The sequence below is a fragment of the Botryllus schlosseri genome, chromosome 2 (assembly GCF_051294905.1).
Source record: "Botryllus schlosseri isolate E-star chromosome 2, Bs_hap1, whole genome shotgun sequence".
Taxonomy (NCBI): domain Eukaryota; kingdom Metazoa; phylum Chordata; class Ascidiacea; order Stolidobranchia; family Styelidae; genus Botryllus; species Botryllus schlosseri.
In genome coordinates, this window is record NC_137237.1 from 24,575,240 (window position 1) to 24,598,892 (window position 23,653).

The 23,653-nt window shown below is 40.8% G+C and overlaps 2 protein-coding genes across 2 annotated transcripts in view; both read left to right on the forward strand.

The window, feature by feature from the left end:
* The window catches only part of LOC145456849 (tubulin epsilon chain-like), a 297,431-nt gene that overhangs the window by 200,430 nt on the left and 73,348 nt on the right, over positions 1 to 23,653 (forward strand). The window lies entirely within an intron of this gene.
* LOC145456839 (multiple inositol polyphosphate phosphatase 1-like) overlaps positions 3,242 to 23,653 on the forward strand; it is a 48,919-nt gene continuing 28,507 nt past the window's right edge. Inside the window, exons 1-5 of the mRNA XM_080334968.1 lie at positions 3,242 to 3,526; positions 7,452 to 7,603; positions 12,590 to 12,729; positions 16,023 to 16,213; positions 18,249 to 18,422. Coding sequence (XP_080191094.1) covers positions 3,343 to 3,526; positions 7,452 to 7,603; positions 12,590 to 12,729; positions 16,023 to 16,213; positions 18,249 to 18,422 — 841 coding nt within the window. The 5' untranslated portion in view covers positions 3,242 to 3,342. The remainder of the gene's footprint in view (positions 3,527 to 7,451; positions 7,604 to 12,589; positions 12,730 to 16,022; positions 16,214 to 18,248; positions 18,423 to 23,653) is intronic.

Below are 23,653 nucleotides of genomic sequence, written 5' to 3' on the forward strand. Positions count from 1 at the left end.
GCTCCGCTACTTCTACTTGAGTAGCTCTCTCGACTAATTTGACCACCTCTGTCTAGAACAGGATCTCCAACTCTAATATATGCTCAGGGGCCAATTTCCTAGTCATTGATGACACCGCGGGCCACAGCCAATCCGTCAGACACCGCCGGCCAATCGTCGTATTTTTGCTAATTCCGATGTTTGTGAATAAAGGTGATTCTAGAATAGAGCCCCTATGATCCGCTAACCAATGCAATATGTAATATGCTTGATAAAACAGAAGTATTCAAACACAAATCTAGGGTATGGATTTTGAGGAAACATTTTGGAATCATTTGACTGGTCCGGCCAGCGAGCTAATCAAAATTTTTGAATCCAGCGCGCAACCCAAGTTGGTATTGACACCCTGGCAAAACAGAGCGATCACGAGCAACTGTAGAAAACTGAATGCAGGTGTTGTCCGATCTCAGAAACGCAAGATGTTATCTGATCCTAGTCCTAGTCTCGCATGGTATCAGTAGAATGTGAATTGAAGATAGAGTTGTCAGTTGTCACGTGTCGTCATCCTGCAATCTTCGCATTCGACTTGAAACATTTTGTCGAATGACTTGTGGAGAAACTTAGCAAATTTCCAAAAATTACAAATAATTGCACCATCTATTTTGCTTTAAAACTGCTTCGATGGTTATGAATTTAGGCCTATATGAATTTGTAGCCTACGGCTAATTATGCAGTCATTGCCCTGGGCCTACATCGACTCACTAAACAGGTCAGCAACTTAGATTTCGCTTACAATCAATGTCGGGCAGTATATGATGAACGCTAGACGTCTTGGTATTCTTATTCCCAACTGCCAAAAGGTGCATAGCGCATCATCAAAAGTGATAGATATTGATCCTGCCGTGCTGTCTAGTCGAAAAATATTACAACATTAAGATCATTAGAAAAATAGAACAGGCAGGCATAGTCGTGGCAACGGCACTGAAAAGGATAGATATAGTCTGCTAGCAGAGCAGCTGACCGTTTCCTGGCCCAACGCAAAACTTATGCGATATAAACCGAAAAAATTGCATTACTGAATAAGCTATCTTGACTACCTATAGTATAAAGCAGGGGTCGAGAACTATTAAAGTCAAAGAGCCATATTGGACCAAATTTCAATTGTAATCTCCGGATAGCCTTTCGAGTTCAATCGATCTGCTACGTCAAAATTGAATATTCGTGACATCATGGTGACACGAAATCGAAATTCACTCATAGGATTCGTCGAGTGCGCCATATTTTCTGCAGTCGAAACTGCTGCGATGTTTAAAGGGGCACTGCACTCAAAAAATGATGTGGTCTCAAATTGAAGAGCAGAACGAAAAAAAAAATTTGGCCGCAGCCGTTTTCTTCAGAACGCCACCGTAATGGAGCTGCAATTTATGGAAATTTCCAGAGTTGCAGCAGTCGCGGCTCCGGATAATCTCTTAACCCGTTACATGGCACGATGACTTCATCGTCGCACTTGCTCGACGCGATTACGCAGAGGACGAACTTTAGATAGTTGTCAGTCGATGTTATGAATGACTCATGTCTTGCACACCAAGGCGGCGCTCAACGTACGGTGTTAGGTCAGGAGGATTTGTGTCTGGAGCTTGTCACGACTCTATAGTATTTGCCAGTTGAATGATACTGAGATGCCGTTACAGTTGTATATTGATGCAGATACAGCTGTCATTTTCAAGATGTATTATTGACTGCACAGTGCACAACCTTTGGAGTAGTGGTCTTGCGGAAGATACAGACACATGATATTTGTTAGACATATTTGCTTCAGAACATCGGCTGACAACTATCTGAAGCTCGTCCTCTGCGTGACTGCGTAATCGCGTCGAGCAAGTGCGACGATGAAGTCATCGTGCCATGTAACGGGTTAAGAGACTATCCGGAGCCGCGACTGCTGCAACTCTGGAAATTTCAATAAATTGCAGCTCCATTACGGTGGCGTTCTGAAGAAAACGGCTGCGGCCAAAATTTTTTTTTCGTTCTGCTCTTCAATTTGAGACCACATCATTTTTTGAGTGCAGTGCCCCTTTAAGCACTATAAATCATGCCGATGGCCCGGCATTTGAGCATTGTTGTTTGTGATATTTGTGGTATTTGTCGACTATACTATGCTCATTTACACCTGGCCAATTTTATTCCGTAGCTGTCGACTTGTAGAGCGACCCTCTTCTAGGATTTTTATAAGACACCGCTTACACGCATGATATGGCGAGGAGGAGCCCATTAATATAACACTTAGGTAGTGACTTTGGAGTCCACATCGGTTCGAACTCGAACCCGCAACCCATTGGCGTTGCAGCTAGCGTTGCATTTAAAACAAAAATCAATTTGAACAAGTGATTTGTGGTACAGAACTTCAGAATAACGCGAAACAATAACTTCATATTGTTAATTTATTCGCTAAAAGCTTTTCGACTAACTCTCATCAGTAGCGAACGTTAGTGATGGGGTGAATCAAATTCGAAATGTTACATTTCGAATTTGATTCACCCCATCACTAACGTTCGCTACTGATGAGAGTTAGTCGAAAAGCTTTTAGCGAATAAATTAACAATATGAAGTTATTGTTTCGCGTTATTCAAAAATCAATTTGAAACAAAAATGTTTAAAACAAGGCCCTTGTTTAAAACATGTTTTTTATAGTTTTTTGTTGTTTTGTTTTTTAGGCCATGCCGTCATGAATAGTCAATTATGACGTCATAGTGAATTGACATTGACAATAGAAAATATAGGGTCAATATAGCTCCTTTGACGAAATATCTGTACTATTGCTGTTGAACAGACTATTTTGTGTCGGGTGTCAACCAATCCATATCGATATACGTCGGCTATATCGGGAGGTAATTGTCCGTAGGCTCATAAAACAAGAAATTCGTAAAGTACTGACACAATTATGGCATAATTTTACAACTTAAAAAAACACTATTTTGTTTTTTTAAGGCCTTTGTTTAAAACACCGTTTGTTTTAAATTCAACCCTAGTTGCAGCTGTGGATTATTCCACTACGCTATCTCGCCACAGGCATTTCAGTGTGCGACACAGTGGAAAGTATAAAGTTGAGCATGGAATACCGTGATAGCTCCATGGTAGCTCCCGGGGTCGGGACCTTTTGCAAGCTTTCTTTTAGACCACCCGACCTTCATGTCGACAGCAAGCATATTTTTACAATCTAACAACTCATCGTTTATAGGCCGTGTCTCAATTCTCAAAAAGAATTAACCTTGAATAATCCCGTCACGTTTCCTCCTAACAGCATTGCCGTTGATCGGCCCAATAGCTAGCGACGACGTTATCAAGCAGTAAATAATTTCAGCGATGCCGCTTTCGGTAGAGAAGTGCATTTTGCTATGCATCATTTGCTTTGTGCCTAAATGTGTGTTGGGCTTTTGCTCCACTGATTTTGAGAACGATCCAGGTTATCCGTATAGGAAATACCAAGACATAACAGCCTACGATGATTCGGGCAGAGGGGATATCAGACTTTACAATGTTCCAAATGGTAAGATCCTTTTCATTAATGCAGTTCATTTGAAGTGCAGCAGCGTCCCATCGCATACGCGGTATTCGGAGCTGTTGTTCGCATTCAACCTCATAACACATTGATTTAAGCCAGAACCGTGGCGTCTGAATTTCGTGAAATTTTCTCTTCATGGAATTTTTTACATTCCTTGGAGTCGGAATCGGGGAAACAAATACTACTGGGGGAGAGTTTGTTTAAATCCTCTAATTCCGACCATTTTATAGATCGAAGCAACATTCTCAAATGTTACTTAATAGGGTTACCATATTTTGGGATCCGGCAAAGAGTACACTTTATACAAATCACAAAACTTTTCGGACGTGTAAACGGGTAACTATGCAATAGACCCGCTCTAGTACTTAATTTTGACAAAATTTTGACCTCCTGTATGCAAATTAGGTCTTTTCGCACGTAATGTTTGAATTGTACTACTTCTCTTCATTTATGGTCGGAACTGTCTGTCGGCTGTCCTAACGAAGTATAGTCTGGCCTGAAAAAACTTCTTGACTTAAAAACTGACAAATTTTTACATGAAATCTGGAGGTAAGAAGAATTCCGGTAGTTACACCACGCATTATGGTAGAATAAATTAAAATTTGTAATAGTACAACGAAAGATGCTTTTCTACATTCTCGGATAGAAAGTGCCTGTCAATCCTTACTAAGTAGCTTGCCAAGAATACAGAAAGGCCGTTCAACAGCAGGAGTTGATGGCTGGCAACACTGAAGTAGTGCGTACACTGCTGGTGACACACCAAGTTGATTCATTCTAACAATGTCGTCTACACTACATCACTATTTTTTATCATGCTCTTCCTGATATAAGAACCAATGCCCAAGCAGCCTTGCTTCAGTTAGGATATTGGGGTACGTTGAGCATAACACTATAGAGACTGTAGGCCTAGGTCTCTACTATAAATCCATGTCAACCTATTTGTTTCATTTGACCGTTTATGATTCCCAATGAGCAGATAATGGGCCGTATACGACAGTAAGCCTCTAAAGTAGGCTACAAGCTGTAAAATGTCAAATGATAGGATCACCGACAGTTCAAACATTTACAACAGGGGTGGCCAACCTTTTCGGTTAAAGGACCACATGCAATTGACGCGCCAAGCCGCGCCAAGCGCGAAAATTTTTCAAATATCATAGGTCATTAACACTTTGACTGCCAACAATCCTAAATATAGGATTTTACTCAATCCCATAAACTGCCAGCGATCCTATATTTAGGATATTTTTGAAATGAGTACAGTAAAGTCCGGAATTGGTTTTATCCCCGGATTACGGCCGTATCCGAGGCTACTGAATAGGCTTGTTGTCATAAACCCCCATTTTCGCTGCCGGAAGTATTTTTTTTAAATCACATTTGCATACAATAGGTCAACCTTTTTTTGGTTTGACCACTAGGTGGCTTTTCATAAAATGAGCAGCAAAAAATTTGAATTATTTTTATAATTCCTTGATGTTGAAAAAAAAATTTTTTTTCATAAGTTGCGCAAGGTTTGCACTTATCAGCACGCCCGATTCCATCCAAATATCCAACTAGTCGAAAATTCATTGTTCGCTGGCGTTTACTGGCAATTTCCATAATAGGCCTTGGCAGCTAAAGTGTTAATATTGTTACTTACTTACTGCTGTGTATGGCTGAGCTCAGTTTGCAAGGACGGGACTATTCGGCGCCTATGGACATATCGATATCGAAATCATTTTGTGCCTAGGTTTCATCGTCGACAGTCTTTCTGCCAGTGTTGGGATGACTCGAGTCATGACTTGACTCGAGTCAGACTCGAGTCACCTTTTTCGTATGACTTGACTTGACTCGAGTCACTTTGCAAAAATGACTTGACTTGACTTGACTCGGCGCTTCAGAAATGTGGATTGACTCGTGACTCGGAGCAAAATTAACGAGTCAATTTCAAGTCATTAAGTAAACGGTGTCGATTGAATCACCCTTACCTTATGTATGTTCGAGTTGTCCGCGATGCGTCGGTGTGACCTATGAGAGCAATCAGTCATTCACTGATTGTACGTTTCACTGATCCTCGATTGTTACATCACAAATAAATTGACCGCTAACGACGCGATCACTGCTTACGATGTAGTAGCAGTAGTATCGATGTTTCTTAGACGACTCAGTGCTTACATTGCGCAGTGCTCACCGTTACCAACACTCTTATATGAGTTAAATCGAACGAATATAGTTTATGCCCGTATATTCTCACGGATGTGTAGAGGGGTAGTGCCTATTGTAGCACATCAATTTGTTCAACTTATCGAGGCATCATATTCGATACTCTATATTGGCTGATAAAATCAGACTGTAGCATGTAGAATGTAGATATATAGTTACTCGCGTATTTTATTAGCAGTTCTATGTGTGTGTGAGCGACGCAACACCTTTTTGCATGTATATTTAACTTTATATTCGTTATTTGATTCAAGATAAATGGCCAATTAATTTGTCAATCACCCAGTTAGCAAAATGTAATGACTTTGCGTCATCACTCATACTTCGAAAGCTCAATTTGACTTGAATCGTGACTTGACTCGTGACTTGACTTGACTCGACTTGACTCGAGTCACCTCCAAAAATCGAGTGACTTGACTTGACTCGAGTCACCTCCAAAAATCGATTGACTTGACTTGACTCGAGTCAAAATGTGCAATGACTCGAGATGACTCGTGACTCGAAGGTAGTGACTTGATCCCAACACTCTGCGAGCGTTAACGCAAGGTTCAATGTTGGACGAGACTTTCTCTCGTAATTGCGAATATAGTTAGACTCAATCTAGTACATTAGGCGTTTTGTCATTTTCAGGAGGGGGTAACAATATTAAAAGTGAGAAATCGAGTGACAACATATTGCGGAAAGCGTGAAGAAAATTTAGACTTTAGCTAAATCTGCAGAATATTCCGCTCTATTGTAGGCTAATGTACGAAGATCGACCAAAAATGTGACTGGCCCATGGATCTGCCAGTGCGTCGGCATTGATATTTTAGTCGTCACATCCCAAGTGTTGCGGCCAGACTAATCAAATTTTTGGTTGGACTTGCAAGTTCACAATCTGGGCAATCCACTTTTGATAATATTACTGATTTCGAAAATTACCTCGCGGCTCACTCAAAACCTTCTCGCGGGCCACGGGTTGGCCGCCCCTGATCTACAATAAAACGAAATCTAGGTTGCAAAAAAGTTGACTTTGTAAACAATTTTGAGGATTTTTTGACATGACGCTAAAATGTTGACAAAATTTTGACTTTTTGTGACATAACACAAAAATCGGCCCACATCAGACCAATGTGCTCTCTAATTTTTCACAGTCTGTGCGCACTCATCAACCCACTACGCGGTCCCTTCGACAACAGTGCGTAACGACTAAAAAAAAAAAGAAAAATTGATGACACTTCGGATTTTGTGTGCGCAGTGTAAATTTTCTGTGCACAGAGCAAATGTGCAAATGCGCGCGTGCACAGCTTTACAGCTTAGAGGATACCTTATATCAGAGCATTTCCGTTGGATGTGGATTGGAATTAGATTTACTATGTTTTTTCAGTCGGATATTGGTTTGGAATTGAAAGAGGATGCTGCAACTGCGGTGGTCTGTTGTTGCGATTTCGTTAGTGCTCAGAATTCCCCATCGGTATCTGATAACATCATATATTGCCATATCGGCAATATCAACAGAACAGCAGTAGATAACACATATTAGGTGTAATGTGTCCAATTCGTGGATTTCTACATACGATTTGTACCACGCCACTTATTTAAGGATCGCCAGAAGCTTTGTGTCAATAAAATTAGTCGCAGGATATGATGAACGTGTTCTGCAAATGTAGTCGGCAATCTGTTGTTGAGGTTTTATTAGTCTTCTTTGCATTGACTTCTGTACCCCTAAACGCAGGGTGCGAACCGCTTGGGATGATCTTTGCCGCTCGCCACGGGTCACGGTACAGAACACAACCAAACGAGGCCGAAAATTTTGCAAAGCTCGAAGATCTGCAAGAGAAGTTGAACATGACAGGAAAGGCAAAAATGTGCCCGGAAGACCTAAAAGTGAGTTGCCTACTGTACAAGGGTAGCCTACTGAAGCGAATGCGTGATTAAATGATATAGAGAGCATAATGTCGTCGGTGATCGAAATTTACTGGATGGAACCCAAAAAAACAATATGGTCACCAGCAGACTTGGATCAATTGTAATTTGGAATTGAGCTGAATGTAATTAGTTACATTTTTTCATGTAATTAAATCATTTCTAATTTCTTTAATTGTAATTGGATATAAATTTTGCTCAATTACAATTTCAATTACATTGTTATGGAAACCTGACAATCACAACATAAAATAATCAAAGAGACGCTTAGGAGTACAGAACTTCATGACACATTTGAATAAAATATTCATTTTATTCCCGAAGCTTTTCGGCTGACCCTCGTCAGGGGAGTATCGTCAGCAATAATGCGAGAATTCGAATAACTATGTTCAGCAACAATATATATCGCTAATTATGACGTAACACATAAAATATACAAAGTTAGGAAAACGAGAGAACTGAAGCGTTGGCATGGAGAAAGCGAAGCAAAACAAGTTAATGCGCGATTTTCAAATGATATACAAATTCTTTCTGTTGGCATAGACTAGGTTTGCTCATAGTGATGATGGTGGACTCAAGAACAGACAAATGAAATAAATTGCGACCCTTAGCCAATATAGAGAACATGTCCTCGTGATAGTTAGCAGCACACGTATGATTTTCTAGTAAATGTTTGCCTATAGAAGATTTTTGACCCATGGCCTGGTTATGTTCAAGAACAAGCGGATTGTTAAGCTGCGAATTTGAGATATAAGATTTGACAGACGGTGGAATGTGGTCTTTGATACGGTCCTGCAACCGTTTGGAAGTTCTCCCTACGTACCGACAATCGCAGTGGCACTTGAATTCATAAATTACGTTGCTTTGTTTTATAGCCGGGAGAACGTCCTTTCGGGTTGCAGGAAACATTGGTATCGTGGTAAAAACAACATTGGTTTTCACCGCTGGATAACAGCGGTAGACTGCTGAAGTTATCTGTTTCTCAAATCGATAAGAAACCGGGCCAATCCAAGGAAGATGAATGTACACATCCCTATTTTCACGCGGAATTACTTCGGGGGTTTCTTCTGGTTTGGTATCATTCCAATGACTTAACTTTTTACTTATTGCCCGCTTAATAACATACTCTGGGTATCCGTTGTCAATGAAAATTTTACGGATGTAGTCAAGTTCATTATTCAATTTGACCTCGGAAAAATCATCAACGCCCGGTGAACCAAGGTGCCGATTAAATTGATTTTACGACTTTTTGGGCTGAAAGAGCTCCATCGAAGGTAATGACCCGAAAATGTGGGCTTCCTATAAACGGAGGTAAGGAATTTGCCATCCCGTTTCTCCACAAGAACGTCAAGGAATGCCAGGCGATTGTTAATTTCTTTTTCCGACGTGAATTGCAATGCTGGATGTAGTTTGTTTAAATTTTCCAGGAAACTATCACAGTCAGATTCATCATCGAATATCACGAACGTGTCATTGACATAGCGATGGTATGATAAGGGCGGTTTAACACAAGAAGAGAAGAGCTTATCTTCATGAAATCCTACAAATATATTGGCTAGAATAGGACCCAATGGTGATCCCATTGCTACACCGTCAGATTGTCGGAACATGATATTATTGAAACTAAATTCAACAGAACACACAGCGCTTCTCATCAATTCAATGAAGGGAGCTCTCGAGAAAGGAGGGGGTATTAGCTTACCGTTATATAGAGCATCAGCGCAAATATTCAACGTCTCATTTAGTGGTACGTTGGTGAAAAGGCTCTTTATGTCGAATGAGCCTAGGAAATTATCGCGCGCGGATAGCTGTGAGCGACGCATCTCATCAGCGAAGGTAAAAGAATCGCGTACGCAAAGCGACCCGTAAAGTTCGCGAACAGGTTACAGTATGTTGATCAACCACTTCGCCAACTTCTGTTGCATTGACCAAGTCATGCTGAGTATCGGTCTGAGTGGCACATCGTCTTTATGCGTCTTCGGTAATCCATACATACGCGGTCTTTGGGAGCCAACAATAATCAATCAATCATTTATCCGTCACACCAGTGACAATCCGGTACGGACCACGATGACGACGAGGAGCCGCAAGGCCTCAAGGCCTTAGTACACCGCAGTCGCCACCTATAATAATTAGCCTGTTTACATCGTTGTTCTATGCGTGCCGCGTTATAACTAGATAATTCAGCCATGCTAAACTGTTTCCCATACTTCAGTAGCAACAGAAATCTTTTGTTAATTACAATATAGGATAAACCAGTGGTTCTCAAACGGGGGGCGTGAAAGCATCTGAAGGGGGCGCGTAGCTCCAGTAAACTGAAAGTTTTTCTGCACCTAGCACGATTCACCTCCATTTCATAGTTATTACTCTGTGTATAGTCCAAATTTCATATATTGGAGAATTCTCTCATCAACAGTCACGACCATCCATACCGCCAAGCTATCCGTAAGGATTGCTAACATTTTGGTTTCATTGTGTGATAAGGGGGGCACGAAATATCTTACTGTCATAAAGGGGGGGGGGGCGTGTCTAAAAAAGTTAGAGCACCAGTGGGCTAAACTAAATCTTAATATTTCAAAAATGGATGAACAGCAAATAAACTCTCCTGAAACCTGTGCTAACCATTTCCTACACCACAGACAGAGTTTTTTTTAATCTCTGACAAGTAGGCCTACCGTTGCTTGCTGCAACAATTGCAAAAAGAAATTCAAGTTTCCAACCAAGGCTTCATCAAACTTGATCACGCATTTGCATAGATGTTATCACAATCTTACCTCCAATCTTGGCCAAATTTACTGGGGTCAGAAACTTTTCGCACCCCAATGTTCATAAAATGCAATCTAAGAGTTTCCGAGAAAGTGAAAATGTAAATGCAAACCAAAATATTGTAATTCGTAGTTATCAGGAGGTTCTGTCCTTTTGCATTTATGTTAATTTTACACACCTTATCGGTATCATCATTATTGCTGACGCCTTACCAATTACATTTCATTATCCTCACTCAGCTCTGACTAACCTAAGCGTTTGATTACATTTCATTGATTGTCCCGTAGCCTATTCGCTGTTAGTCGCTCAGACTTATAGTTGTTAACAGTCGCTTGAAACTTTCTTCTGTGTTTGTAGTTTCCAGTATCATTATTAGGAATAGTTCGAATACGTTCGAGTTTTTTTTTCAAATTAAGGGTATTCTATGTATCATGAATGAAGCATGAATAGCTTGAGATAGTTGCTGATTACGTCGCTGCGGTTGTCAAAGGACACCTCTCTACCGAATCAATTACATGTTTAGCAGTAAGTGTAAGTGTAATTGTAATTGTAATTGGAAATATTTACTTGTTTAACAGTAATTTTAATTGTAATTATAATTTGATATTTTTAGCATTGAGTAATTGTAATTGTAATGTAATTGAAACATGCAAGGGAGTAATTGTAATTATAATTGTAATTGAACTGAATCATTGTAATTAATCGAACTCTGGTCCCCAGTTGCTAAAACTGGTAGTCCTAAAGTAATTTGTTGTAGAATTTTAGGTTCCACATTGTCCCGTTGATATCGCGGTGTGGAATATTCGAAAGCTGATTCTCAATTGAATTGTGTTTCTAATTCGTAGTAGCCTGCATTGGCAGTCGGCACTACTACTAGTCATCTACCAGTCTGGCAGCCTACCAGTTATTCATATGACCTCAAAACTATATGATATATTGTGCGAGAAGCAAACTGGATATGGATATTTCGCAACCTGAAAAGGGCTTTTGACACCCGTTGATCATACTATCTCAATAAAGAAACTTGATTTTACGGTGTACGCGGAATCGCAAACCAACTTTCCAACTCTTACCTAAGCAATCAATCTTGATTTGTTGAAATCAATCCAATTAAAGGGGCACTGCGCTCTAAAAAATGATGTGGTCTCAAATTGAAGCGCAAATCGAAAATTTTTTTTGGCTGCAGCCATTTTCTTCAGAAAGCCATCGTAATGGAGCTGCAATTAAATGAATTTTGCATAAGCCCTGTTCCGCTCCAGCTACCGCGTTGCTACCCGTTGCGAAATTTCTGGCGCGATGTTTTCACCGTCGCACTTGCTCGACGCGACCTCCATATTGTAGCTTCATTTCTTTATGTAGTACGAGGAAAACATATGCCCCTCACTTTGTTTCCACAATCCATATGGTACAACAGCACGGACTCTCGACACCTTCCTGTCTTTCATTTTATCACAGTCTTGTGGTGTATTGAAATGATCAAAATTTTAGAAATAAATTGAATTGAAAAAATGGATGAATTTGTCTGGAATAACACGGCGCATAGTTGAGGAGCAAGCGCGCACGAGAGTGAGAAGGGGAATGCTCAATCGGTTGTGCAAAACTGGCTATACGCTTGCGGTTTCCGCTGCTCCTCGCCTGCTCCTAGGCGGCATCGTTGCGTCACAATACCAACTCCGTTACAATGCAACATTCGAGGCTGATTTTGGGGGGGTTCCAGGATCACGAGCAGAATAAAATTTATATTTTCGCAATCAGTACTGCGGTAGCGTTCGGGTGATACCAATTTTATAAATTTTCGCGCTCGGCAAGTCGTTATTAAATTACATTAAATTTGCCTTCGGCCAAATGGAAAGTGTGACGTAGACCAATCGCAGTGAGCCATAAGATTTCCTTGTGCCCACACCATACAGGACACTATCCTTTCATAAATAACCACGGTCGTTGAAGCAAAGTAATATAGCCGTAAAAATCGACATGGTTGAAAAATTATCCAGGTGGTTCAGAGTATGTCTGCACGGCCAACCTTTAAAAATCTTTTATCCCAGACGCTAACCAAAATGGTTATTGGTTGCGTGCCCCTGGCTAAAAAATGTTTGAAAATCAATTACCGACAGGATTGTTGAATTCAATTTTGGAGATCAGGAGAATTCTGATTTTTTTTCAATGTAACGTTATTTCCAGGACATCAAACTCTGGCGTAACTGGTTCCATCCTGATCTGAAATCGGATCTTACGAAATTGGGTTACGAAGAAATGACTGAGCTCGGGAAAAGATTTTCCAGCGCCTTCCCGCAACTTTTCTCGGAAGGGAATAATATACAGTATGTAATTCTTTTATTTCGCAACTTTGTGTCATTAGTGCATTAAATCGCCACCACAGTGACCGTCAGCAAAGCATATGTTGAAAACCTCTGCATATGTATGCATCACAATGTGCCTGCACCGTGCATGCTCCATGGATTTCATGAACATTTCATACCGGAATAAAATTTGCGATGGTTAGGGCTCAGGATAAAGTTCTAACTTTTTCTATTGAATACTTGATTTGACAAATGAAGGTTTATAAACAAAAGTTAATACATCAATTTAAAACAAACACGGGTCCTGTTTAAAACATGTTTTTTAAGCTATGACTCCAGGGATATTCAATCGTGACGTCATAGTGGATTGACATTGACAATTGAAAATATAGGGTAAATACAGCTATTGAACCGACTATTTTGTGGTTTCCAACTATCCCATGTCGTATATACGTCGGCTATGTCGGGTGTAATCGTCCGTCTAGGCTCATACAACATGTTTTTGGAAAGTATTTACACAATTATGGCATGATTATACAAATTTAAAAAACACAATTTTTTTAAAAGGTCGTTGTTTAAAACACTGTTTGAAACATGTTTTAAACAAAATGTTTTGTACAACAATTTGTTTTATATGCAACCTCAAGTATGAAACTACAGACGATTTGCACCATATATAGTCGTATATAGGCCTATACATAGGCGCCGACTTACGAGGTTACGAGGTGGCGCAGCCACCTCGTCACCATATTTACGAGGTGGCGGCCACCTCGTACGAAATGCTCAAACGCCCAAGTTGTTTGTGACCAGTAATTAGTAATCAGGCGAATCGATGCGACCTCCTCAGAGACGTCTTCGTTATTTATACGCGCGTGTACCATGCGCGTAGGCAGGGGGTTCGAATCCCCCTGTTTGAAACGCGAAACCCCGTCATTTTGAAATGACCATTTTAACTCCAATATTCAGTCAGTAATTGTGTAATCATTGTTCCGTGCGGCGAATTTGCGAGAGGCAAGTTTTCAACCAGCGCCAAGCGCTGCGTGATGATATCCCGCTGAGATGGTCGCGAAATTAGGTCAGTCTTGCCGTGTGCGTGGCAATCGTCGTCAGCCTGATTTATCGCATCTCGAACAAGCCTGATTCCGCTGGCTTGAACAATCGCATCTGCAATAGGCCCAGTTCAAACTATATCATCGCTTGTCTGCGCAATCGCATCTGCATTGGCGGCTTCTGCCTGGTGTGCACGATATCATGGTGTTGATGATTATACGGCATACTCGTATGATAAGCTTGTCGACGAGTCCGGAAGTGATGTTAATTAGCGACTCCCTGATCTGTCGTGAACAATTAAATACACGCGCTTATCAATGCGTCGTACGTCTTATGTAGCGTTGGCGATGATTTGCGCAAGTCAATATGTACGAGTTCATTTGGAATATGTGCTACAATGACGCCGATTTCAGGTGGTTCAAACCTTTCCTCTTTTATAACTCAAGCCTTATCACAGCTTCTGATGGTTATGTTCAAGTATTAGCGGAAATCAATTACGCATGTACGCACGCGTCGCACCTGTTTGCGGACATTCGATGTCATTCAGTTTCGCGGAGTCACTCTTTAACCACAATCGCTAATCAGCATACACTTAACGGCATTTTATCCAAGCTATCGCCATCGGAAAGTAGAAGCCAAAGCATGGTAGGCCCGAGACGCGGTAGTTAGGCTAGCGATATCTATCGTACTAGGCCTATTGCAGATGCGATTGTGTAGGCCAGCGATGATCTCGTGTGCACCAAGCCAATGCAGATGCGATTTTGTAAGCCAATGATGATATCGTGCGCACCGGGCCTAGTGCAGATGCGACTATTCAAGCCAGCGGAATTAGGCTTGTAGGTGACGCGATAAATCAGGCTACAAACAATTGCCGAGCGCGGGGCAATGAATGACCTAATTTCGCAATTATCTCAGCGATGGATCGCGTCGCGTTACATTGTGCAGTGCAATGCGTACGGACGAATCTCGCTTATTGTCGACACGCCTTTCGTTAATTGGCCGCGCGTAACAGTGATAATACGACTGAATTGCAACCGAGTATTGCCTTCAGAGCGCTCGTTTGAAAAGGGCGGGGTTTCGCGTTTAAGGAGGGGATTTCGCGCTTCCAAAGGAGGGGCTTTCGACCCCCGAAACCCCCTGGCTTCGCGCCTGGATGTACTCCAAAAGTGCTTAGCGAACGTAAATCGGGAAATGCACCAATGCCGCCAAAATCCCTGTTTTAATCTGCAAACAATTGCCGCGATGCGACCTTCTCAATGCGAAGCCAGAAACCGCACGAGACAATTGCTGATTAGCTGCGCGATTTCACGTTTGTAATCATCATTATTGTCGGTTTGAAACATTATATTCGAGAGTTGTCGTGTGTTACCTGCGAACTTGCCAGCCCAGTGCGTGGTGTATTTCGTTACTCACACGACGCATTGCGCGTTGATAACATTGATGCAACTTCAAATTCTTAGTGACGTAAATTCTGATTTTTGTGCGATGCATTCCGCCTGATGGAATGCATCGTATACATCGTCGGACGAATGATCGTACCGTTTTAAGATTCCACTTAATAACTTGACTGCATGGTTTGATAATAATGCGTGCAGAGTCGTAAAACGTAACGTAAAACGTTAACGCTGATCAATCAATCAATCAATCAGTGATTGGTACTCTGCACATGCACATACACCAGCGGCATTAGGAAAGTGCGTTTTAGTGCGACGATGACGTCATCGACACGGAACAATTATGACGTCTCAAGACTTCGCCACCTCGTAAAAAAAATAAAAGTCGGCGCCTATGGGCCTATACGTATTTTTATTTTTCATTTTAAGACAGGAGTCCGCAGCCTTCCTCGTCAAAGGAGTCATCTTTGCCCTATATTTTCACTTGTTAATGTCATTCAACTGTGACGTTACTATCTAGGAGTCGTGACTTCGTGACTACATAAAAAGCCAAAAACCAAAATAAATAACATGTTTTGACACGGGCCATGTTTAAACATGTTTGTTTCAAATTGATTTTTGTTTTAAATGCAACCGGGGTCTACGATGCATAAACCAGGCTTAGGCATAAGGATATCGCCCACGTTGGGAACCAATGCTCTGAACATTTCTGGCATTATTCTGTAGGCAGTACGTCAAATCTTCAAGATGCTTGTTAACCGTTGATTACATCCAATAATAGGATGATATTTTTGTGTCACGGCGTATTTCGAATTTTGACCAATTTGCTAAAAAATATTATTATTATCAACACTATGCTATTTTTCGTAGACACTATTCGTCAAACTTTCAAAGGACACGTGAATCTGCCAGAGTGTTTATGGAAAATACATACAACTCGTCGAGGCCAATCATCGTCAACAACACGATTGTTACTGGTTTGATGACTAGTTGCAAACGATACATGAAAGAAATTTGGACTAATCCAAACATCACGACTGAAGCAAACAAATTTGCAAAAGGTATTTGTTGAATGCGGGGGCTTTTCGTGCACAAGCTTTGTAGTTTCGAGGAACCTGATTAGCGCAGTGGTTATATCGCGTTGCACGTGTGATCTCGTGGTCGTGGGGTAACATTTCGAGCTAGACTTTGCCCCCAACTCTCCTGCAGTCAATTTTGTGGATTTCAACGGTCGAAATTCACTATTGAACCGTCCAGTGTATAAACACGCTCTCGCCACGACTAACAATTCCCACTTCACCGGATAATGCATCCGTATAGATGGGCCGCCACGTCATGAACTGCAAAAATATAATTACCAGATTGTGATAACAAAGGTTATTTCATAGTTTGCGTTACGCGCGTTCGACATCAAATCGAAGTGCATAACGCGAGGGTGAACTGTATTCTTTCGCAGCGGCATTCAAGGTGCTGGCAATTAGAAATATAGCGTTGGTGCGGCTAGCGTTGGGATCCTGGAAAATCCCGATCCTGGGATTTTAGGCGATTATTCTGATCCTCATACCTGGTTACGACTTATTCGAAAATGCCACTCACCCGCGACTCAAGGCTAGCAAGGGACAAACAAATATTCAATTATTCCAATTCTGGAGAATTATATGCGAATCATAGCCTAAATCTCCTATAGTTGATGTGGCGTGCCGGTGAGTTGCCTTTACCACAGGGATTTTATGAAATGGAAAGGTTGGCCACACTGAACACCATTTTCTCTCACGCCATTTATTTCCAAAACACACCATGATTCCAACCCGGGTTCCTGGCAATTCTGCCTTAGCTTTTTGCAAAGTGAAGATGAATGTTTCGAGGTAGCATGACGCAGGCATGTCGGCCTACTCCATTTACATATAAATTGGTCTGTAGCATCTGTACATCGCACTGCATCACTACACATTCTGCAGCTACAAGATAACAGATTTGCCATGTTGTATTTTGGACTCTCTATGGCAACATTGACAATGGTGAATTTACATATCTGCAGTGCAACCAACATATAATTTTTGGCAAAGGGCTATCCACTATCCTACAAAGCACATATCGACTACATTTCAAAGTTTCAATTTATCAAGGGTTCTGACTGGCATAAGTTGGGGAGCTGGTAAGAAGAGTATTCTGTGTGTCTACCGATCACTCGTTTGATCAATCATCGAGTGTGGAAGGCCAGTGTACTTTTTTGCCCCTTCTAATCTCAGCTAAAGAAGATCCAGGCTATCCAAAGCAAGGCTCTACGCATCTGTACCAGACATGGGTTAATCGGCATTAGTAACCGTAATCGATTACGACGATTACAGGATTTTTAAGTAGTCGTAATCGTAATCGATTATTTCAAAGATCTAATCGATATCTTTGTATAAGAACGATTACTTATTATTATTATTATTGATAGCAGAAACGTTGGGTTTCAAACTCCATTGCTCACTATTGCCTCACAAGTATTAGCTTTCCTCGTCGATGCAAAAGAAATTATCCCACCCACCGGTTTTAAAAATTGGCTCATAGAAAGCATTATCTTTCTCTTGCAACCGGGTCACTTGCGATTTAATGCTCGTTTGTTTATTCGAATGGTAGACTCTCATTTTTGTTGTTATTGCCGCTACCTCGACACGGTGGATATAATTTTTACTCAGTTGCCGAAAATATGATTTTCATTGTAGATTTCTTATTGATGAATGTGCTCAATTAAAAGTGAATTTTTATTGCCTATTTGCTCATTGATTCTCGCATAACTCGGTATGTCGTTGAATTTACAGTATCGTGTATCCGCAATTTGTTCTCTGAGTGTATCATTCTATTCTTATATTTGATCGTAAGTTCGTATATGGTTCAATTATTAGTGTTATTCTGTAATTCTGTAATTGTGTAGTTCTGACGCGCTTGTTCCTAGTCCACTCTGATATTTGATCATTATATGCGACCTCCTTTCTTCTTGAACAATGTAAATTTGATTGACTGTGGTGCAAAAAGCCGTCAGCCGATAAGCGCCAAATCTTTTTGTTTAAACAACAAACACAACTAACTTAACAGCGTATGCTTTTCCAGGAGATGTCTTCGTTAAAATGGCATCGGACATTGCTGAACGGCTTGGCGTGCCGGAGACCGAAATCGATTACAATACTATAACTACATTGTATGTAGATGGCTGTGCGGAACAAGTGGCAGTGGATGGAAAGGATAGTCCGTGGTGTCTGGTTTTCACAGCTGACGATATAAAGGGTAAGGGAGTTGGCGTTCTTGGAATTAGGAAATCAAATATTAACAGCCATCGGGGTTTCGCAATGCATCGCATTATAGGCTATTGAACATGAAGGTGATGGATTGCGTCACAGTGAAAATATTAACGTTCGCCCATTATTATGCCTGCTGAGTTTTGATTCAACGATTCAGCATGTCCGGTGAATGTTCGTAAATGTAATTGAACTTGGCTTTCAACAGTTTCATTCTGGATCGTGCATTACTGTCGGATTATGTTTAGTATGTCATTACTATATGAGTCAAGCACAATGATTAGTCCAAGTACTCCTATCCGAACGGAGTTAATTACAATGATTCGGGTCGAATTGTTAGCGGACATGGTGCAATCGTGATAAGTAATCGGAATCGATTACGACGATTACAGCATTTTCAAGTAGCCTAATCTCAATCGTGATCGATTATTTACCGTATCTAATCGATTTGTTTGTGAAAGAATGATTTCTTTTTTCTTGAAAAAGGACCATAGAAACTGAACATTCGCGGACAAGAAAGAATGCAATTTTATACCACGTTATTGATAACAGATAGCAGGTTTTATTCCAAACGCCACTGCTCAGTGTTACGTCACAAATATTAACTTTGCTAATCGTTGAGTAACGCGTTATCCATTGATAGTAAATAGATGTTCGATAGTACTGTGCAGAGGTGGTCCGTAACGAAGTACTCAAGTAGTTTTCATCTACTTCTGGTACTTAGTCAAGTAGATCTTTTTTTTCGATACTTCTATTTCGTATTATTTTGTGAACTACTTACTTACTTTTCGCTATTTTCAATTTGTCAAGTAGAAGTAGTTTAATCCCCCAATCAGAACGATAGCCTAAGGAATTTCGAGGCTGTTTTCACGTAGTACCAACAGTTAATTTTCATAAAAGTCATGTAATACCCAGAATTTTCGTTGCGCTTAGCGCACAGTAGATCTGGAATGACAAATTTGTTTTAACGAAAGCATCGTTGAATATAATTTAGGTAGCGGGTTGCGTGGTTCCGTTCACACAGCACTGTCGCCTATATCAAATATTTCATCACGGTAAGTATGGCCCCCCATAACGTTTGAAACTACCGTTTCGCAATTCAGCAATTACCAATTATAGCTAGCAGCCCATGACGAGTCATAATCTGGAAAAATGGACTTTCACTTTTTAATGTTAGACCTGTTTTAGCAGACCACCGTTGAAACTTTATGGACTAAAGACATGAAAAATATTCTCTGCTTTTTAAAAGTAGTTTTTGTATTTTTCTTTCAATTACGTGTATTATACGTTTAGTTATAATTATAGCTTCGGTTCTTTTGTCTGCTGAGCATACATGTTGAAGCTTAAAAGCAAGTGTAGTAAGGCCTTATATTTTCCGAAAATAAAGCTATACACTATATGGCATTTCTACAATCTGCCATATTTTTAATTAACATATTATAATCGTGCAAAGTGTTAAAGCCGCATCCTATACAACTCCTTCGTATTACTCTTCGACTGAGGTAGGGGCCTTATAATATGGTGGAGGGCGCCATATGCCATGATATTCTCTAAAACGAGGTGCTCGATTAAGCAAAGGATTAGTGTCGCATTTCCATATCAACACTATCATTTACATCCCATGATGTGGACGACTGCTTATTCAGTCAAAACATCCTGGGATGCATCAATATGAATCAAGCTCTCTATACTCCCTCCGCATATCTCAATTTGCAGCATTTGACAGTCCATGCGAACGAATTACGATCGTTTTCACAACTACTTATTTACTTGAGTAGATATAAAGTCAGTCAATTCTATTTCTACTTCAAGTAGTTTTAGGTTGCTTATGAAAGAAGTGCTGCTACTCGTACCTGAGTAGATTTTTTTCGTCGCTACTTCTACTTCTACTGGAGTAGCTTTCTTGACTACTTTGACCACCTCTGAACTAGTGAGATGGTAAGCAGGACTGAAACAGCACTTCGTAAACCCCCATTAAATAAACGTTGGTCTTCGGCCTCCCATAGCGTGATAAACGCCCCCAGACCCCCCCCCCCCCCGCCAGGATATACGTTTTTTACCAATACTTATCAAAGCCATTTGTTGTAGTGTTTCGTTAGCCAGCTTCTATCGCCCAGACGCGCGAAGCACAAATTGTTTTTATAATTCATAATTTAATCGGTCAATATGATCGGAAATTGCATTTATATTGCTATCCATTTTTATATCCTCTTTCTGCTCACGTAATCAGATTTATCGGTAGAGCTGAGTGAGGTTTCTTGGAAAATGTAGGGCGCGTAAAAAATAAATAAACATATTCGGTGGACCGGTTGGTATAGTGATTTCGTAACAAAATGTTATTTCGTGACGTCCTGTCTGTTTTGTCAAACGATATTGAAATCGCCCAAACGTATTCAACTAAGAGACGCACACTATTTCAAATTGGTATTTCTTCACTGGAAAATAAATTTTCTCTGCGGGATGGTATTTGCCTTATAGGGTTCAGCTTCAAACTACTAAGAATGGAACATTCGTCGCCATGCAGCCCTTCATTCGCCAATGGACAATTGAACATATATTTATAAATATCGAAGTTTTCGGTCAGCATAAAGGCAGTCTTTTTCGGTCACGTTTTTCACGCTGCCGATCCTTCTGGCACATTTCTCGGAGTCACATGTTACATGGCCTAAAACTTCATATGTCTTGGTACGTCGTTCCGTGGTAATGGCCGACGCCGGAATGCCCATTTCTATAAGTCATGCGTAGTTTTTCTTGCGGTATAATACCAATAATCAAGATATTTGGCAATATCAAATCGCACGTAGAGCAAAAAAATTTTGCAAAAGCTGCATAAATTTTCAAAAAATACTCTGTCATTTATGTTAATTCACGAAATTATTTTGGGACCTCTTCGCACATTATCGGAAATGACATTTCCGACAAGTCGTTATCGACCCACAGCATTGTCACAAGTCCAATGAAGTAGGTGTTGTCGAAAAATATCAAATAATCTTTATATGGCGTGCAGAACTGACATTAATTTATTTGTGGTCGCATAAAAGGAAAATATTAGATTATTATAACTTTCCAAATCACCCATACTCTTATGATGTCATCAAGAGTGATACTCGAATATCCGAAGCCTAATACTAAATTCCGAATTCGATTTAACCAATAGCGATGGTCATCGCGGTCGAAAAGCTAGATCAGGGATCGGGAAGCCATGTATGGCTCTTTTGGTGATATGGTATGACTCCCAGATAAGTTTTCAATTTCGCACTTAACTCTAGCCTTATTCATAAATATTGCTGCAACTTTTCGCATGTTTCAATAGCGGCCAGAATCCTTGTTTTGTGCTGGCGGAGAGAAGTCTATATATGGGAGGTAAACAGAGTGGTGTATCCAGATGGTTTTAGGAGCTCGGAACCAGTTTTAAACAGTTTTTTATTGCCTTTAAAAATTGTGCTTTAATTATGCCGTAATGGCCGTAAATACTTTCGAAAAAAACATGTAGTATGAGCCTACCGAAGATTTGCACCCAATATAGTCGACGTATACAGTGGCTGGAACCGTCGAATTGGTCGTCGGTTCAACAGTTATAGCGTGTTGAAATCGATCACTGGCACGGAATGAGTCGGTTCAACAGTTAAAGCATGTTGAAATTGATCACTGGCACAGAATGAGTTCTCTGATGATTATGAAGATGATGACTGCCGCATGCTGCATAATGATGTAGTCGTCGTTAAAGATATATTCAGAGGTCGGGAACCTTTTTTGTCCGAAGAGTCATTTTAGTCCTATTTTTCCCATTTTAACTCCCGAAGAGCAATACATGTCAATCAAGTGTTACGTCACAATCGAAAATTCGGTGACGTCAGGGTAGCTCGAATTCGAACTCACTATACACGAGTAGTATAGTAGATTGGTCGTGACGCGCCATTGTGGCTTATGGGCGGGGTGGTGACTCGCCTGAAAACCGGGGGTGGTGACTCGCCTTTTTAGACCCCCCTCTAGGCGGTGAGTCGCCATGTGTTCTTATGGGTGCGGTCGTGATTCGCCCTTTCAGGTATAGCTCGTGGCGGTGATTCGTCGTGAAAACTCGTGGTCGTGACTCGCCTTTTTTGCTATAGGCGGTGGCATTGATTCGCCTGTCATGTATTCTTAAGGGATCTCTGATGAAGTGCCATTGTTTCTTACGGGATCTTTGGTGACTCGCCGTGTGTTCTTATGGGTGCGGTCGTGAATCGCCCTTTCGGTTATAGGCATCTCTCGCACGGTGTGGAATATGTATCAGGTATGGTAAATAGTCACGTGATTGGTCCTTAGTTAATATGTCTATCCCAAATTATTATATATGACCGATTCGAGTTGATCCCAACGTTTACGGTGAGAGCAACAATGATATATCGTTATTCTTATGGACGCGGCGGTGATTCGTACTTTCGGGTATAGGCTGCGGGTGGAATGTCGTACTTTCAGCAAAAAGGTGTGAAATAGTTTGGTGAATCTAGGAATCATGAGCAAGGTAATATTTGGTAGTTAGTTTACCAGAGAGCCGGCGTAGACGGCGATTCCAATACCAACAATAACCGCGTTCACAAACTTACACTTCAAATAGGTGTGAAATAGTTTGCAAAACCCCAGCGAGCGCTGACAAGATAATGTCTCGGACAAAACAATCTTTCGCGGCTTCGTGTTACAGGCATATCGATCGCTCACGCGGTGAAATTTTCGTAAGCAGTTTGTCACAGAACTTGATTTCACTCGTAAAGATTTAATAAGTAACGAATAACAGACCGCCAGTGTCGGTAACTTGAATAGCGACAAATTGTCACTTATTTCTACTCTAACCCTAATCCTTTGTGAAGTGTACGCTTATTCAAAAAGGTGCGAAATAATTCTAAAATCCTACGATCGCTCACAAGATAACACCCATAAGACATAACCATCTCTCGTGACTTGTGGTTACATACATCGCAATCGCTACAACGTAATATGTTGGTAGTTGGGTGCAGAACTGGATTTCACGAGTCTGATATAATAAGAATATTACCTATTAAGTAATAAGCACCGAATAACAGAACCGTCGCAGACGGTGACTTGAATATCCAAGATTTGATACTTTTCGCGATCGCTATATGTTTCACGTTGACTTTGGTTGCGCGATGCGAATCATGAGAATATTCAATCAATGTGTCAATTTGTCAACTTGAAATGAAACTCACTACACAAACCAAGCTG